The 18,073-nt window shown below is 42.8% G+C and overlaps 1 protein-coding gene across 5 annotated transcripts in view; it reads right to left on the reverse strand.

Moving 5' to 3' along the window:
- Nucleotides 1-18,073, reverse strand: part of mid1 (midline 1) — a 414,560-nt gene that overhangs the window by 18,236 nt on the left and 378,251 nt on the right. For all 5 annotated transcript variants that reach the window (XM_068040365.1, XM_068040362.1, XM_068040366.1 and 2 more), the window contains exons 6-8: nucleotides 17,761-17,888; nucleotides 14,880-15,023; nucleotides 12,514-12,675 (exon numbers count right to left, since the gene is read on the reverse strand). In XM_068040365.1, the coding sequence (XP_067896466.1) occupies nucleotides 12,514-12,675; nucleotides 14,880-15,023; nucleotides 17,761-17,888 (434 nt within the window). The remainder of the gene's footprint in view (nucleotides 1-12,513; nucleotides 12,676-14,879; nucleotides 15,024-17,760; nucleotides 17,889-18,073) is intronic.

The following is an 18,073-nucleotide window of genomic DNA, read 5'->3' on the forward strand; positions in this document are numbered from 1 at the left end:
GCCACAAGGAAGAAATGTTTACCTTTGTCACAGTCACATAGGATGTCATTTTTGACTTTGATAAGAATCGTTTTGATACTGTAGCAGAGACGGAAACCTGATTGGAGGGATTCAAACATGGAGTTCCGGGAAAGATGGGAATGGATTTGGAAGGTGACAACACGCTCAAGGACTTTGGAGAGGAAAGGGCAGTTGGAGATGGGACAGTAGTTTGCAAGGACAGTGGGGTCAAGGGGTTTTTTTTTTGAGGAGGGGGTGATGTCAGCAGATTTAAAGGAGAGAGAACCATTTACAATATCGGCTAACATGGGGACCATGAGGGGAAGTTGGGTAATCAGCAGTTTAGTGGGAATAGGATCGAGGGAGCAGGAGGTGGGTCTCATGGACAAGATGAGCTCAGAGAGGGCATGAGTGGAGGTAGGAGAGAAACTAGAGAAAGATGCGAGTTCAGGGCTAGGGCAGGGGGAGCATTGGAGGAAGTTTAGCCAGGTGGGCTAGTGGGAGGGAGGGACACGGCAGAGGCAGCTGATCGGATAGTCTCGATCTTAGTGACAAAGAAGTCCATGAGCTCCTCATACTTATTGGTGGAGGTGTGGGTGGAGGGGACGGGGAAAAGAGGGTCAAGAAAATTATCTGCAGTAAAGAAGCTGGGGGTTTTCTTTGCATTCCAGGATGATACTGGAATAGTGAGCAGTTTTAGCTGACCCGATAGTGTTCTTAACAAGAAACAGATTATTACATTATCACATTGCTGTTTGTGGGACCTTGCTGTGCACAAATTGGCTGTCGCATTTCCGTAATTACCAGAGTGACTACACTTTCTAAAGCTCTTTGTTGGCTGTAAAGTACTTTGGGATATCCTGACATCATGAAAGGTGTTATATAAATGCAGCCTTGCTTCGCATATTACCCCGCGTTCATATATACAAGTATCTCACTAAGGAAGAATGTTGTGTAGGTCACATGTTTGTTTGTATGAGTTACACTTGAGATACTACATGATCAATAACTTCTGTTTGTTTATGTTGCAATGATCAAACAACATCCTGTCTCCTCCCATCAAAAACAAAATTCTCACTTTTAGTAGAAAACTGGAATTTTCTCTACCCCAAACAGGCTGTGGATGCTGGAACAAACAACTGGAGTTTTCAGGACTGAGATTGATCATGTATTTTCTTAAATGAAGGCATCAAGAGATATGGAACCGAGATGGGTAAATGGCAGAGCCTGGGCCAGGGCCTGCCAAAACGGAGAGCCGACGCCTGAACTAAATTTGTCCTCAGACCTCGTCAGAATAAATTAGGTGAGCTGCTAACATCAATCAAGCCTGTCGGGCCATCATCAACTTCACCCTGTTCTGAGGCCCATATCGGGAGGAGATGGAGGAGAGACAGGAAAGAAGCAACAGTGTGAAAGTTTTGGGGCCTTTTCTGAGTGTCCTCCGGAGTTCCCTTTAAGAACCACTGGTTACGCTGCTCAAGACCCGGTAATACCAGTCAGAGTTTTGTGCATTGTAAAGTCTGACGAGTGCAAACCAATCTAACAATCCGGGTCTGAACTGGGCACAGGTGCCTCATTTCAATATTGAGATGAGGCCTGTGCTCATTTTAGGAGACTACCAGGGCCACCTAAAGAAAGACCCCAACCAACTTAGCAGTGGCCCACATGCCTATGTTGATAGGCAGAATCTTCCGTTGATAGCTAATTTTCAGGCATCGGGACCATTTTCAGGTCCTGACCCCACGGGTCTGCAGTGTGCCCTCCAGGATCTTCCGGGAAGCTGCCTCCTAATTGGCTGCCTCCATGTCCGCCCTTCCAATCAAGGGTGGTGGACGGGTTGATGAGGTTGCAGGCCAAATCAGAGGGCCTGCAGCTGTGAACAGCTGGCAGCCCCACTGGGAGAAGTGGGTGCTGCTGCGACAGGTAGAGAGATGTGAGGGCACTACAAAATGCTGGCGCCCTTGGAAGCTTGTATAAAATGCCGAAAATAGAAAGGCCTGAAGCCACTGGGCCATTGCAGTGGTGGGAAACCTATCAGAAGGTCGGTTTCTGCTGCAGGTGAGGCTTTTCATCCCCGCGGCCTCAACTCTGATTTCACCCCATATCCCAGCTTCAAACCTGCTTCCGTGGGGCCAGGTAGATTCCGGCCAATGGGTGGGGAATGGTTAAAATCAGAACATAAAAAGGAGCCTGAAAACGAATAAGTTACACACAGTGGCATACCTTTATTATTTTCTTAACCAGCTCCTCGCACAAGGGCTGGCTTAAGTCCAACAGAATTAGAACTACAGCTGCACACACTAGAGTTATGAATTACTCTAAATAATCCAGGAGATAGCTGAAAACAGACTCTTCAGAAAGGTGCAGGGTTCAGCCCATTGGAAAGGCAGATGAATATAATTCCACCGTTTCATTGTTTGGAGTCTCAAGGAGGGTGAATTGTTTCTCCATATTGACTCAATCAAAACCCTTCATTGTTATGAAATTCTCCAGTGAATTTCCCTTTAACCTGCTCTACTCTAAGAAAAATAATCCCAGTTTCTGTAATCTCTCCACATAACTGAAATCCCCTCATTCCTGGTCCCTTTCTGGTAAATCTCCTCTGCACCCTCCCCAAGGCCTTGACATCCTTTCCAACATGCACTGTCCTGAATTGGACACAATACTCCAGCTGAGGCCTAACCAGTGATTTAGAAAGTTTCATCATAAAATCTTTGCTTTTGTATTCTGTTCCTCTATTTATAAAACCAAGGATCCAGTATGCTCTTTCTTTTAAAAAAAACAGCCTTATCAACTTGTCCCACCACATCAAAGATGTTTATGTTCAGATGTTTTGACAAGTTCAGGGAGAAATGTGTCTCTTGCTTGACCTCTATTCTATGATAGAACTGACTAGACTTGAATGGTGACTGTACAACAAAATAATAAGTATGGTTATTGGCCCATGCTCAATAATTTCCTTCCCAACTTGACTGAAATTGTATCATGGGATTCTAATACGTAATGCAATGATTTAAAATTCCTCTGTATTATGTTCCCTCGAAGGGGAAAAGTAAGGCAGAGAAATCCAGAGCTCCCTGGATGATAAAAGAGGTAGAGCTTGAGATAAAGAAGAAAAAGTGTGCTTATGACAGATGCCAGGTAGAAAATACAATTGAGAACCAGGCTGAATATAGAAGGTCCAGAGTGGAAGTGAAAAAGCAAATAAGAGAAGCAAAGAGAAAGCATGAAAAGAGACTGTCAGCTAGCATTAAAGGAAATCCCAACATTTTCTATAGGCATATAAATAGTAAAAGAGTGGTAAAAGGAGGAGTGGGGACCATAAAGGGGATTTAGTTTAGTTTAGTTTAGAGATACAGCACTGAAACAGGCCCTTCGGCCCACCAAGTCTGTGCCGACCATCAACCACCCATCTATACTAATCCTACACTAATCCCATACTCCTACCACATCCCCACCCGTCCCCACATTTCCCCACCACCTACCTATACTAGGGGCAATTTATAATGGCCAATTTACCTACCAACCTGCAAGTCTTTTGGCTTGTGGGAGGAAACCGGAGCACCCGGAGAAAACCCACGCAGACACAGGGAGAACTTGCAAACTCCACACAGGCAGTACCCAGAATTGAACCCGGGTCGCTGGAGCTGTGAGGCTGCAGTGCTAACCACTGCGCCACTGTGCCGCCCTACACATGGAGGCAGAGGGCATAGCTCAGGTATTAAATGAATACTTTGCATCTGTCTTTACCAAGGAAGAATGTTGAAAGAGGAGGTAATTCAGACACTAGAAGGGTTTAAAATTGATAAAGAAGTGTTAGATAGGCTGTCTGTACTTAAAGTGGATAAGGCACCAGGGCCAGATGAGATGCACCCGAGGATACTGAGGGAAGTGAGGGTGGAAATCGCAGAGGCATTGGCCATAATTTGTCAGTCTTCCTTAGACTCGGGGGTGGTGCCAGAGGACTGGAGAATTGCAAACGTTACACCCTTGCTCAAAAAAGGGTGTAAAGATAAGTCCAGCAACTAGAGGCCAGTCAGTTTAACTTTGGTGTGGAAAAATTTCTATAAAAAATAATTCGGGATAAAATCAATAATCACATGCAAAAATGTGAGTTAATTAAGGAATGCCAGCATGGATTTCTTAAGGGAAAATCATGTTTAACTAACTTGCTGGAGTTTTTTTGAGGAGGTAATAGAGAGGGTTGATGAGGGCACTGCTGTTGATGTGATGCACTTGGACATTCAAAAACTTGTAGCTCATGGAATAAAAGGGACAGTAGTAACATGGATATGGAATTGGCTGAGTGACAGGAAACAAAAAGTAGTGGTTAATGGATGTTTTTTGGGCTGGAGGAAGGTTTGTAGTGGAATTACCCAGGGGCTAGTTTTGGGACCCTTGCTTTTCCTGATATATATTAATGACCTCGACTTTGGTGTACTGGGCACAATTTCAAAGTTTGCAGATGATATGAAACTTGGAAGCATTGTGAACTGTGAGGAGGATAGTGTAGAACTTCAAAAGGACATAGACAAGTTGGTGGAATGGGCAGACAGGTGGCAGATGAAGTTCAATGCAGAGTTTGCAAGTTCTCCCTGTGTCTGCGTGGGTTTCCTCCGGGTGCTCCGGTTTCCTCCCACATGCCAAAGACTTGCAGGTTGATAGGTTAATTGGCCATTAGAAATTGCCCCTAGTATAGGTAGGTGGTAGGGAAATATATAGGGACAGGTGGGGATGTGGTAGGAATATGGGATTAGTGTAGGATTAGTATAAAATGGGTGGTTGATGGTCGGCACAGACTCGGTGGGCCAAAGGGCCTGTTTCAGTGCTGTATCTCTAAACTAAATGTGAAGTGATTCATTTTGGTAGGAAGATCATGAAGAGACAATATAGAATAAAGGGTACACTTCTAAAGGGGGTGCAGGAGCAGAGGGACCTAGGTGTATATGTGCATAAGTCATTGCAGGTGGCAGGATAGGTTGAGAGAGCGTTTAATAAAGAATACAATATCCTAGGCTTTATTAACAGTGGCATAGAGTACAAGAGCAAGGAAGTTATGTTGAACTTGTATAAGACACTAGTTTGGCCTCAGCTGGAGTACTGCGTCCAGTTCTGGGTGCCGCACTTGAGGAAAGACGTGAGGGCATTGCAGAGAGTACAGAAAAGATTCACAAGAATGGTTCCAGGGATGGGGAATTTCAGTTATGAAGATAGATTGGAGAAGTTAGGACTGTTTTCCTTGAAGAGAAGGCTGAGAGGTGATTTGATAGAAGTATTTAAAATCATGAGGGGTCTGGACAGAATAGAGAGAAACTGTTCCTACTTGTGAAAGGAGTGAGAACAAGAGGGCACAGATTTAAAGTATTTGGTAAGAGAAGCAAAAGTGACATGAGGAAAAGCTTTTTCATGCAGCGAGTGGTTAAGGTCTGGAATGCGCTGCCTGAGAATGTGGTGGAGGCAGGTTCAATTGAAGCATTCAAAAGGGAGTTAGACAGATATATGAAAAGGAAGAATGTGCAGAGTTATGGGGAGAAGGCAGGGGAATGGAAATAAGAGAATTTCTCTGAGAGCTGGTGCAGACACGATGGGCTGACTGGCCTCCTTATGCACTGTAAAGATTCTGTGATTTAGCCTCAATGAAAAGAAAGAACTTGCATTTATGTAGCACTTTACGTAACCCCAGGCTATCCTAAAGCGCTTTCAAGCCAATTAAGTACATTTTTTGAAATGTAGTCACTGTTGTAATGTAAGGAACAATTACCACACAGCAAGCTCCCACAAACAGCAATGAGATAATGATGGTTAATCTGTTTTGTTAGGTGCTGGTTGAGGGATAAATATTAGACAAGCCATTGAGGAGAACTCCCCTGCTCTTCTTCAAACTAGTGCAATAGGATCTTTAACATTCACCTGAAAGGGCAGACAGGGCATTGGTTTAACATCTCATCATAACCTCTGACAGTGAATGACTCATTCAGTGCTGCACTGGATTGCCAGCCTAGATTATTGGTTCAAGTTCTCTGGCAAAAGAACCCACAACCTTCTGATTCTGAGACAGGAGTGCTACCACTGAACCATGACTGACAAAATGCCGATCCATTTATTTTAAATATCGTGATTTCAGGGCCTATGTCTGTCATCGATTTAGCATGGAAATAAAAGATGCTGTAAAAATTAAGTAAAAACACCTCATTGTAAAGCCGGTTTGGTATTGAGCCAGTTGGCCCATGTTACTATTTGGCACACTTGTAATGCTACATAAGACTAAGATCTGCAGACCAGAAGTAAAATTCTCAAATGCAGCTTCAACTAAAGTAAGAGGTGAAAAAGAAAAGAAGGATTGAAATGCATGTCAATCCATTGATTGATCCAAATAGCTGCAATGATGTTTCTAAGAATCCAATCTTGGTGCTTATCCTTCAGGCACAGTTTGGGTTTTTACATAGTTTTCCCCTATATAAGCATTTAGAAATGTCAAACTACGCTCACCACCTTCATCTGAAGCTCTTCCCTCTGCTACTTTAGTACGACCATTAACCCATTAGAAATAGTAAATTCTACATCCAGGAACCCCATCCTAATATAGGTCCTTAGTGCCACAAGAAATAGAATGACCTCACCAAACCATGCAAGATTGGAAGAGTCAGACACACCTTCCAAGAAAGCACATTTGCCACTTACAAATACCACCTTTCCCTCAACTTCAAGTGCTTACCATTAATGTCCAAGAGATCATGCAGGGGACTTCCTAGCTCCCAGCTTTCACCTCCGAATGTTTTTTTCTAGATCCTTACATGAATGTCCCGTCTAAAAGCCCCAAATGGTATGCCATCATCCTCCCCTGCCCCCATTAATAGCTGCTGCTCCCTGAATTTTACTGGACCTCATTTTGACAGTGTTTGTACTGTCTTCATTCTTTTCAAAGGAAGAGAGCACATTGCACCTGGGAAAGGTCAGCTACAGGTAATGGATATCTCATCCTCATGCTCTAGGGGGAAGAACGGAGACTTCTAAGTAGGTACACAGGACAGGCAGTCAGAATTACATGCATAGAAAGACTCTACAGCACAGAAACAGGCTATTCAACTCTGGAATAAAAGCAAAATACTGCGGATGCTGGAAATCTGAAACAAAAACAAGAAATGCTGGATTCACTCAGCAGGTCTGGCAGCATCTGTGGAAAGAGAAGCAGAGTTAACGTTTCGGGTCAGTGACCCTTCTTCGGAACTGACAAATATTAGAAAAGTCACAGATTATAAGCAAGTGAGGTGGGGGTGGGGCAAGAGATAACAAAGGAGAAGGTGCAGATTGGACCAGGCCACATAGCTGACCAAAAGGTCACGGAGCAAAGGCAAACAATATGTTAATGGTGTGTTGAAAGACAAAGCATTAGTACAGATTAGGTGTGAATACACTGAATATTGAACATCAGCAAGTGCAAACCTGAAGAAAAACAACCTGAAAAAAACAGTGGGTAAGCAAACTGAACAAACTAAGATGAAATGAAATAAATGCAAAAAAAGATTGTAAAAAATGTAAAAAGGAATGCAAAAAAAAAGGAAGAAAAAATAACTAAAAATGACTAAAAATGAAAGTAAAGTAGGGGGCTGTCATGCTCTGAAATTATTGAACTCAATGTTCAGTCCGGCAGGCTGTAGTGTGCCTAATCGGTAGATGAGATGCTGTTCCTCGAGCTTGCGTTGATGTTCACTGGAACACTGCAGCAATCCCAGGACTTTTCTAATATTTGTCAGTTCCGAAGAAGGGTCACTGACCCGAAACGTTAACTCTGCTTCTCTTTCCACAGATGCTGCCAGACCTGCTGAGTGAATCCAGCATTTCTTGTTTTTGTTTCTATTCAACTCTGGTCTATTCTAGCGTTAATATTCCACAGGAGCCTCCTGCCACTCTAATTATCTCTTTCCATTGCTGTTTGTGGGATCTTGTTGTGTGCAAATTGGCTACCACGTTTTCTACATTACAGTAGTGACTATACTTCAAAAGTACTTCATTGCTGTGAAACATTTTGGAATGTCCCAAGATCGTGAATGGGCTATATAAATACAAGTTCTTTCTTTTGAGAATACTCTCTGTATAAAGAAATCCCTCCTGAATCATTTTATTTGATCTGTCCGTGCCCATCATATTTATACTTTGTTGTTTTGGACTCACCTCCAAGTGGAAAGAGTTTTGCCACATCCACCCTATTGAACCCCTTCATAACTTTGAAGATATCTATCAGGTCTCCTCTTCGTCTTCTCTTTTCCAGAGAAAACAGCCCCAGCCTATATCCTCTCATTCTGTTAACAGCTGTGTAAATATTTTCTGCACCAGAACTGCACTCAATAATCCAAGTGTGGTCCAACCAAATCTCTGTGTGAATTTCACATTACTTCCCTGCTTTTGCATTCTGTCCTTCTAAAAATGAATCCCACTCTTCATTGCCTTTTCAACTTATGTTGCTACATTTAATGATTAACGTATCCGTATTCCCAGATCTCCTTCCTCCTGTACCCCATGTAGTTTCTACTTTTCGAGGAGTCGGTGGTCTCCGTATTCCTCCTACCAAAATGAACCAGCTCACACTTTGCTATATTGAATTCAATTTTCTGTTATTCCCCCCCATTCTTCAAGCCTTCTTCATTCTTCATTTGTCTTCCTCTTTTTGGTGCAGCCCTCCTCATTATTAATTATACTTCCAATCTGATATCATCTGCAAATTTCAACACCTTCCTGAATTTAAATCGTTCATGCATATTGGTGACCAACAGTGGTCCCAGCATGGATCCCTCCGAGAATCTTCCTTTAACTTCAACTCTCCGTTTTCTGTTCTTTAGCCATCTTTCCATCTATCCTGCTACCTGAGCCCTGACTCCACATGCCCTGATCTTTGTCATGTCTCTTATGTGACCTTGTTGAAGGTCTTCTGGAAGTGTGTCTACCACAACCTCTGTATTGTCCTTGTCTACACTTTCTATTGCTTCATGAAAAAATTCAATTAAAATTGGTTAAAAATTACCTTTCTTTTAGAAATCCATGATGATTACTTACATTATTTTCTCATTCTCGACATATATTGCTATCTCACCTTTTAGAAAATATTCGGATATCTTTCCTATCCTAAGCTAACTGGCGTATAATTCCCTGGGTTGGTTTTATCTCCCTTTTTGGAGACAGAAATTGCATTTGCTGACCAGCAATCCTCTGGCGCTGTTCATTTTTCTATTGAATATTTATATATGGATACTAGTGCTCCCGCTATCTCCTCCCTAGTCTCTGAGCATTCATGGGTGCAATCCATCTGAACCCAGGGCCTTGTCTTCCTTTAGGTTGGCTGGTTTGCCTGGTATGCCATTTCTTTCTATCCTAACTGATGTAAGATCCCTCCTGTCTTCTTCCACTGTTGCTTCTTCTCCGTTATCCCCTTCAGTAAAAACTAAGGCAGCGGGCACAATTTTAACTCTCTGCAAGTGGATGGGTTTTAAGTGAGTTAAAATCTCACCCAGTATCTATTTATTATCCCTGTCATATTAGTATCATCTTCTGTGAGGTTATCTTAGTGACCCTGTACCTGTCTTAATCTTCCTTTTGTTAGTTCTGTGCCTATAGAATGATTTATTATTTCTTTTAACTTGTTTTGATATTTTCATTTCATATTTCCTCTCTACCTTCCTAATTATCTTTGTAACCTCTTTCTTAAACCCATTGCACTCCTTTTTGCCCTCCTCTCTTTTATTGTCATCTACTTTTACATATGCCTTTTCTTTAGATTCAATTTTTTTTATCCTCACAGCTTTATTTTTCCACAGCTTTCATTCTTGGCTGGTTTATTTTTTTGTTTGAGTGTAACATATTTCTCCTGAACTCTATTGATTTCTCCTTTAAATATTGCCCGCTGTTGTTTGACCTTTTTGTCTGTCAATACTCTTCCCTGCATTTTAACTCCCTTAGCTCCATCCTTATTCCCACATTACTGGCTTTCCTCCAGTCAAGTGAGACAAAGAAGTCAAAGGGCAGAAGTCAGCTGCAAGCTCATCATGACATCTGTTTCTCTTCCTTCTCATGTGCATAGGACCACATGTGCCAGTCAGGAAGCTATGTCATGAAACCCATATGTTACTCCATATGCTGCACATCACATGTGAACTCTGCTTCTCTACTATTTCCTCGGGTGGGGGAGATCCAGAATAAGGGAGCACAATCTTAAAATTAGAGCCAGGCCATCTTGGAGTGAAATCAGGAGGCATTGTTTTCCACACAAAGGTTAGTGGAAATCTGGAACTCTCTTCCAAAATGTTGTGGATGGTGGGGGGGTCAATTGAAATTTTCAAGTCTGAGATTGATAGATTTTTTGGGGGGAAAGGGCATCAAGGGGTATGGAGCTAAGGCAGGTAAATGAAATTCAGATACATCAACCATGATCTGATAGAATGGCAGGGAAGGCTTGAGGGGCTGAACGGCCCATTTCTGCTCCTATTTACTTCAACCTTACGCAAGATCAACTTCACTTACACAATATTTGAGTTGCCACCTCGAGCTCACCTGAGGGACAGGGGAATCATGCAAAGCCAGCAGAGGTCCTTCTTTATATATCCAGATTGAGTCCCGATGATAATCTGAGCCTGAGTTGGGACGTGGTGGTGGCTTCTTTGCCTGACCAAACCTAGTGAAAGCTGGAGCTAGAGCCAGAAGAGGACCAGGTAAATTTAAATTTACCTTTGATTTAAATTTCTCCATGGACCAGGAGCAGCTGGAGTTGGATTTCGGCCTCTTACCACTCAAAAGCTCGCTCTCGTCCATGGAGCAGGTATTGATTCTTGCTGGATTTGGGCTGGAGTCTGACTGTCCAGTATTAAAATTAAAGACAGGAGCTAAAAATCTCTGTGCCTCATGCAGCACTGGCATGTGAGCTCAGTGCTCGTCCCACGCACCAATCCCACATCCTGTTAACATCTGCTCTAAATCCAATTCCGGATCAAATCCTTCTCCTTCCAGTGCTACTAATACACTTAATTCTCTGTGAATGGAAAACAATAATCTAACAGCGTTATCAGCTTTTGATGGATCTGTGGATCAACGTGCTGATATCACGTTGCCATAACAATGACCAGGCTGAAGGCCTGTGTAGCTAAGATTCTGGGAGCTGAGGATTGTCATGTCAGGAACAATGTAGAACAAGCTAAGTGTTCTACTGGACTCCATCCTTCTCTCTGGCAACTGTCTGAAGCCGAACCAGACTGTTTGCAACCTTGGTGGCATATTTGACCCCAAGATGAGCTCCCGATCACTTATCCACACAATCACTAAGACTGCCTATTTCCAACTCTACATCATCACCTGACTCTGTCCTGCCTCAGCTCATTTGTCACTGAAACCCTCATCCATGCCATTATTAACTCTAGACTTGACTATTCCCATGCACTCCTGGCTGGTCTCTTACATTCTACCCTCCGTAAACTTGAGGTTATCCAAAACTCTGCTGCCTGAAAACTAACTTCATCAAGTTCCCGTTCACCCATTGCCCCTGTGCTTGTTGACCTACATTGGCTCCTGGTTAAACAACACCTCGATTTAAAAATTCTCACTATGTTTTCAAATCACTCCATGGTCTCGCTCCTCCCTATCTCTGTAATCTCTAGACCTACAAAGCTGTCAGCTGTGGCTCAGTGGGTAGTACTCTCACCTCTGAGTCAGAAGGTTCTGGGTTCAAGTCCCACTCTAGGACTTGAGTACAAAAGTCCAGGCTGACGGTTGAGTGCAATGCTGAGGAAAGCTACACTATTAGAGGTGCTGTCTCTCAGATGAGATGTTAAACCAAGGCCCTACCTGCCAGTTGGACGTAAAAGATCCCACTGCACTCTTTCAAAGAAGAGTAGGGGAGTTATCCCTGGTGTCATAACCAATATTTATCCCTCAATCACCATCACAAAAACAGATTATCTGGTCATTATCACATTGCTGTGTGTGGAAAAACTTGGCTGCCACATATCCTATATTACAACAAAATACTTCATGGGCTGTAAAGTACTTTGAGATGTCCAGTGGTCATGAAAAGCACTATATAAATGCAAGTCTTTCTTTTTAATGCACTGAGATATCTGCGCTCCTCCGATTCTGGCCTCTTGAGCATTCCCAATTTTAATCGCTCCACCATTGGTAGCCGTGCCTTCAGCTGCCTGGGTCCTAAGCTCTGGAATTCCCTCCCTATACCTGTCTGCCTTCCTACATCTCTTCCCTTCATAAGACATTCCTTAAAAACTACCTCATTGACCAAGCTTTTGGTCATTTGCGCTAATATCTCCTTTTGTGTCTCAGTGTCAATTTTTGTTAGATATCGCTCCTGTGAAGCGCATCGGACAGTTTTCCATATTAAAGGAGTTATATAAATACAAGTTGTTGTTGTTGAATTACTCCTGATTAAAGGAGAAGGATGCAGAAATACTGTTACAAACTGAATTCTGCTTTTGCGGTGTCGACAACAAAGCCAGGCTGTGTGAGGCCTGCACAACTCACTGTTCGTCTTTAGCCTGGAGGGTTCACTGTTGTGGCTGCCAGCCTGGTTTATGGCCTTGACAACGAAGATGTACTTGGTCCCGCTCTGCAGTCCATGCACCGTGTAGTGGTTCTGCTTGATGTTAGGAACAATCATCCAGCTGTCAGCTGAGCTACACAAACCTGCAACAGAACCACAAGTGTGTGTCATTCCGAGGAGCTTTTACATCCACATGAAAAGCAATCTTAATACTAGCTATTGTGTCCCATCAATGCTGCTTAGCGAAGGAAATGGTAAATAGGAACAATAGAATTTCTAAACAAGAAAGGCATTGCCCATTTCCTTCATCCTGGATGTGAGTCTTAGGAATCTCTGAATGGGAATGGTGAACGGTGAATGGGTACCCCTGACAGGGTAGACACTGAGAGGTTTTGTCCTCTGGCTGGAGAACCAAGAACACAGGGAAACAGTCTCAGGATAAGGGGTCCATCATTTAGAACTGAGACAAGGATAAACCTCTTCATGCAAAGGGCAGTGAATCTTTGGAATTCTGTATCCCAGAGGGTTGTGGATGCTCCATCGTTGAATATATTTAAGGTTGAGATAGACAAATGTTTTGTCTCCCAGGGAATCAAGGGATATGGGAAGTGGGCAGGAAAGTGGAATTGAGACAGCAGATGATCGTGTTGAATGGCGAAGCAGGTTTGGTCTACCCCTACTCCTACTTCATATGTTTTTATGAAATATACATCAAAAGACCAGTTAGATATTTCCAAATGTTGTTGAGAGCCCTGGGTGTTATAACACTACATTCTAACAATGCATAAGCATCAACCTTGGTTCAGTGGTAGCACTTTTGCCTCTGAGTCAGAGAGGTATGGGCATCAAGCCCCACTCCAAAGACTTAAGCATATTTGGAGATGTTGTGTTTCAGATGAGACATTGAACTGAGGCGCTGTCTACCCTCTCAAGGAGACCTAAAATGTCCCATGGCACTATTCGAAAAACAGCAGGGGAGTTTGCCCAGTGTCCTGGGTAAGATTCATTCCTCAACCAACATCACATTGGGGGAGGCAGTGGCATAGTGGTATTGTCATTGAACTAGTAATCCAGAGCCCAGGCTAATGCTCTAGGGACATGGGTTCAAATCCCACCAGGGCAGATGGTGAAATTTGAACTCAATTAATAAATCTGGAATTAAAAGCTAGACTAATGGTGACCATGAAACCATTGTTGTTAAAAACCCATCTAGTTCACTAATGTCCTTTAGGGAAGGAGATCTGCTGGCCTACATATGACTCCAGACTCTCAGCACTGTGGTTGCCTCTTAAATGGCCTAGCAAGCCACTCAGTTCCAAGAGCAATTCAGGATGAGCAATAAATTTTGGCCTTGCCAGTGATGCCCACATCCCACAAAAGAATATTAAAAAATTACTGAAACAGATGATCTGGTCATTATCACATTGCTGTTCTTCTTTTCTTATTCATCTTTTCCACTTTTCTTGTCCGGCGGGCATTTACTCCTAGCTGGGGTGTGGCTCCTTGGGCACCAGCTGCCTTGCAGAACTTGTCTGAATCACCATTATTTCTGTGCAGGCCTCGACAGTGAATGTCAGTAGGCTCTGCCACCATGTGGGGCATTTCAACACAACCTGAAACAACATTACAGCACCTCTCTGTACTGCCTATTTCAGGCAATAGTCATACAGTGCCTCTTTCAGAGAAACTACAGCAGATTTTTAACAGCCGCATTAAGTATGCACAACGCACTGCAAATCAACAATTCTTATCTAATTCCTTTTGCCAGTCCTACTGGATTTTAAATTACGTTAATTAGGCAGTCAGTTGAAGGTATGGTTAATTTAAGCTCAGCCGATAAGGCAGCTCTAAGAGGATTGAGGGAAAAGCTGAAAAGAATACAGAACTAAAAGTCAGATCAAAGATATGAACTACACCAATAGAGTTATGGAAGCTCCGAGCTGCTGCACTTTTCTTCTATGAGCATGTGTTAAAACTCTGAACAACTGATCATAAGATCATGGGCTTAAGTCAATTTTAATGCATGGATTCCTAACCTGTGAGTCTCAGCGTAGACTGTGTGCAAGTTTTAATGCTAGACTATTGGGGTAGTTTTCAGTTTCATCTGAAATCGAGTGAGTTCAGCAGTGGGCTTGCAAAAACACAATTTCTTTAACACTTCTGTGATTTTTCTCCCTGCAATGTCCAAGCAGATTAATCTTTAATTCCAGGACAACACCGGCAGGTTAGCAAGCTCACTAGGGAGATGCAGCAACTTGTAATTTGGCCTGCTGGATATTTCCACATCTCTATTTCTGTTAATCTCTGAAATGATAAATAGCAACACTAATAGCAACTGTGGACTCACTAACTACGTTGGCCAGTCCGGTGAAAATGGTGTACTGAAGTTCATACGACACCACACTGAATTCATCATCTGAGGTCCAGTGAACTGTGATTGTATCGTGCGAGGCGGTGCACAACTCCTCTCGAATAGCCGGTGGATTTGGCGCTGGAAAGGCAGACACAAATTGAGGCAAACACTCGACTCCTCCAAACAGCTGCTGCAATTACCCCTCCCCCACCGCCACATTCTGCTCAATGGTTCAAAGTATAAACCTCTTTAAGCTGTAAGTTAACATCATTTTAATTAACGGCAATTGGATATTTGAGGACAAATTTAGTTTCTAAAATTTTCCAAAATGGGGATGATGCACTTGCTCTCTATTTCTGAAGCTCAATGTGTCAGTTTGACCATTAATATATTAACCATGTTATGTCTGCACAGTTAGACTTTTTTTTCCAACAATATACTTTATTCATAAATATATGTAAAAAAAATACATTACTAAACAGCTCAAACTTGACATTTTAGAAAGTGCAATAGAGATCAGATTCCTTCGATACAGAACGTGAGTTTCCTCACAAATCTTGCCATTCCATTTTACATGTAATGTACATTTGCATTACACAGCAAAAAACATATTTTGGTTCAAACAGCCCGAGGGGTTTTACACGGGTTCCAGCCCCTCAGTTCACTATGGCGGGAGGTCCTTACACAATGGCCTTTCCCCATTGAGCCCTTGTGGCTGCTGCCCTAAGCTTTAGTGCGTCCCTCAGTATGTAGTCCTGGAACTTGGAATGTGACAGTCTGCAAAACTCGGTTGTGTACAACTCTCTGCGCTGGAAGACAAGTAAGTTTACGTCCAACCCTTCAAACACTAGTATACCAAGGCCGCACTATGTGGAAGGACAGTGGCAGGAAGTGCATGGGAGCACCATCATCTTTGAGTTAACACACCAGCCTGATTTGGGTGCTCCTTCATCAGTGCTAGGTCAAAATCCTGGAACTCCCTCCCTAACAGCATTCTGGGTGTACCTACATCACATTGTCTACCTACACTGTCTGCAGCAGTTCAAGAAGGTAGCTCACCACCACCTTCTCAAGGGCAACTGGGAATGGGCAATGCACGCTGTTCTTGCCAGTAACACCCATATCCCAGGAATAATTTTTTTTCAAAAACCTCCTGGCTATAAACCCTTTCTGTTGTCACCTTTTTGTATTCATATTTTCCCATTATAAATTTGTCACGTTTAGAATTGAAACTGCTTATGTAAACCTGTCACATTGCAATTACGCCCTTCAACAAGAGCTAATGCTGTCGTACCTCAGTTTTGCATAGAAACCTCTATGCTCCAACCAGCTCTAGCTCTTTACTTTGCAAATTGCTATAAATTTTACTATTTAACTGTAAATAATCAAAGTATTATATAAAAATAATGAATGGAGACTGAATTACTTCAGTATGCCCTGGTCGTATGATCCATGCCCTCTAGCCTTGCTTCAGCTGAAGACCAGACTTGACGTTGACTCCCCAAATGCAAATCTATGGATGCTGGGGGTCAATACGGAGATCAATAGATTTTTATTAGGTAAGGGATATGGATAAAGGCAGGTAAATGGAGATGCGGTACAGATTAGTCATGAACTAACTGACTGTTCGAACAGGCTCAAGGAGCTAAATGGCCTACTTCTGTTCTTAATGTTCCCATGAGAGATCAATCAATAGCTATTGTTCTGAACAGGAATTACGATTAGCTGTAATGTTAGCTGTGTGAAGTGTGTAAGATAGCCGACAGATAACTTTGGTTAGATAGAATTGTAAAAGTCTCATCAAGGATATAGATTTATATAAACTGGGAAAGTGGGCAAGGGAGTGGCAAATGGAATTTAACGCAGACAAGTGTGAAGTGATGCATTTTGGGAAGTTAAACCAGGGCAGGACATATACAGTGACTGGCAGGGCCTGGGGGGTGTTGTTGAGCAGAGAGACCTTGGGGTGCAAGTACATAGTTCCCTGAAAGTGGCAACACAGGTAGACAGGGTGATGAAGAAGGCGTATGGCATGCTTGCCTTTATCGGCTGAGGCACTGAGTACAAGAGTTGGGATGTCATGTTACAGTTGTACATAACGTTGGTTAGGCCACATTTGTAGTACTGTGTGCAGTTCTGGTTGCCGCACTATAGGAAAGATGGGATTAAGCTAGAGAGGGTGCAGAAAAGACTCACAAGGATGTTGCCTGGTTTGGAGGGCTTGAGTTATAAAGAGACATTGGATAGGCTGGGTCTGTTTTCCCTGGAGCGAAGGAGGTTGAGAGGGGACATGATAGAGATATATAAAAGTATGAGAGCTATAGATAGGGTAGATAGCCAGAGTCTGCTTCCCATGGTAGGGGTGACTAAAACTAGAGGGCATAGATTTAAGGTGAGAGGGAGGAAGTTTAAAGGGGATCAAAGGGGTAAATTTGGAATGAGCTGCCTGAGGAGGTGGTGCAGGCAGGAACAGTAGCAACATTTAAGAGGCATATGGACAGGTACTTGAATGAGAAAGGCATAGAGGGATATGGAATTAATGCAGGCAGGTGGGATTAGTATAGATAGGCATTATGGTCGGCATGGACACGGTGGGCCGAAGGGCCTGTTTCTATGCTGTATGACTCTAAGGAAGGATTTCAGTGAATATCTCAGCTAATGAAAGTGGGGATAGAGAATCATCAGGCTAATTTGCCCATTTCCCACTTTGATGTGGCACAGTCCCCTGTGCAGAGTGCAGAAATTCAAAAGAGGCACGGCTCACCATTTTTCCATTGTTTAATGGTTAGAAAACCGGAGACAGTACGCTCCTAAATTCACGTCTGGAGGCTGAGGCTCTGTACTGGGAGAGCAAATTCATTTCCAAATCTCTTACCTGTGAGGTAATCAAGGCTTTCCAGCATCTTCTTTTCCCGTGAGAAGTCTAATGCAAACGTGTCAAATGTATCGTTTAGGTTGATTTCTGGGATGAGCACTTGAGAAGATGCGGTTGCCATGGAGACTCTGCATAGAAAAAAAAATTAATTTTTTAAAATTTGATTTCACCAGTTGAGCTCCCATGACTACATTTAAAAAGTACTTAATTTTTTGTAATGTGCTTTGGCAGGTCCTGAAGTCATGCAAGGTGCCACCAAAATTCAAGTCTTTCTTTCTTTAATGTGAGAATTGGGAATATCACACTGATGCAG

This window comes from Heterodontus francisci, chromosome 10, assembly GCF_036365525.1.
Source record: "Heterodontus francisci isolate sHetFra1 chromosome 10, sHetFra1.hap1, whole genome shotgun sequence".
In the NCBI taxonomy this organism is placed as follows: Eukaryota; Metazoa; Chordata; class Chondrichthyes; order Heterodontiformes; family Heterodontidae; genus Heterodontus; species Heterodontus francisci.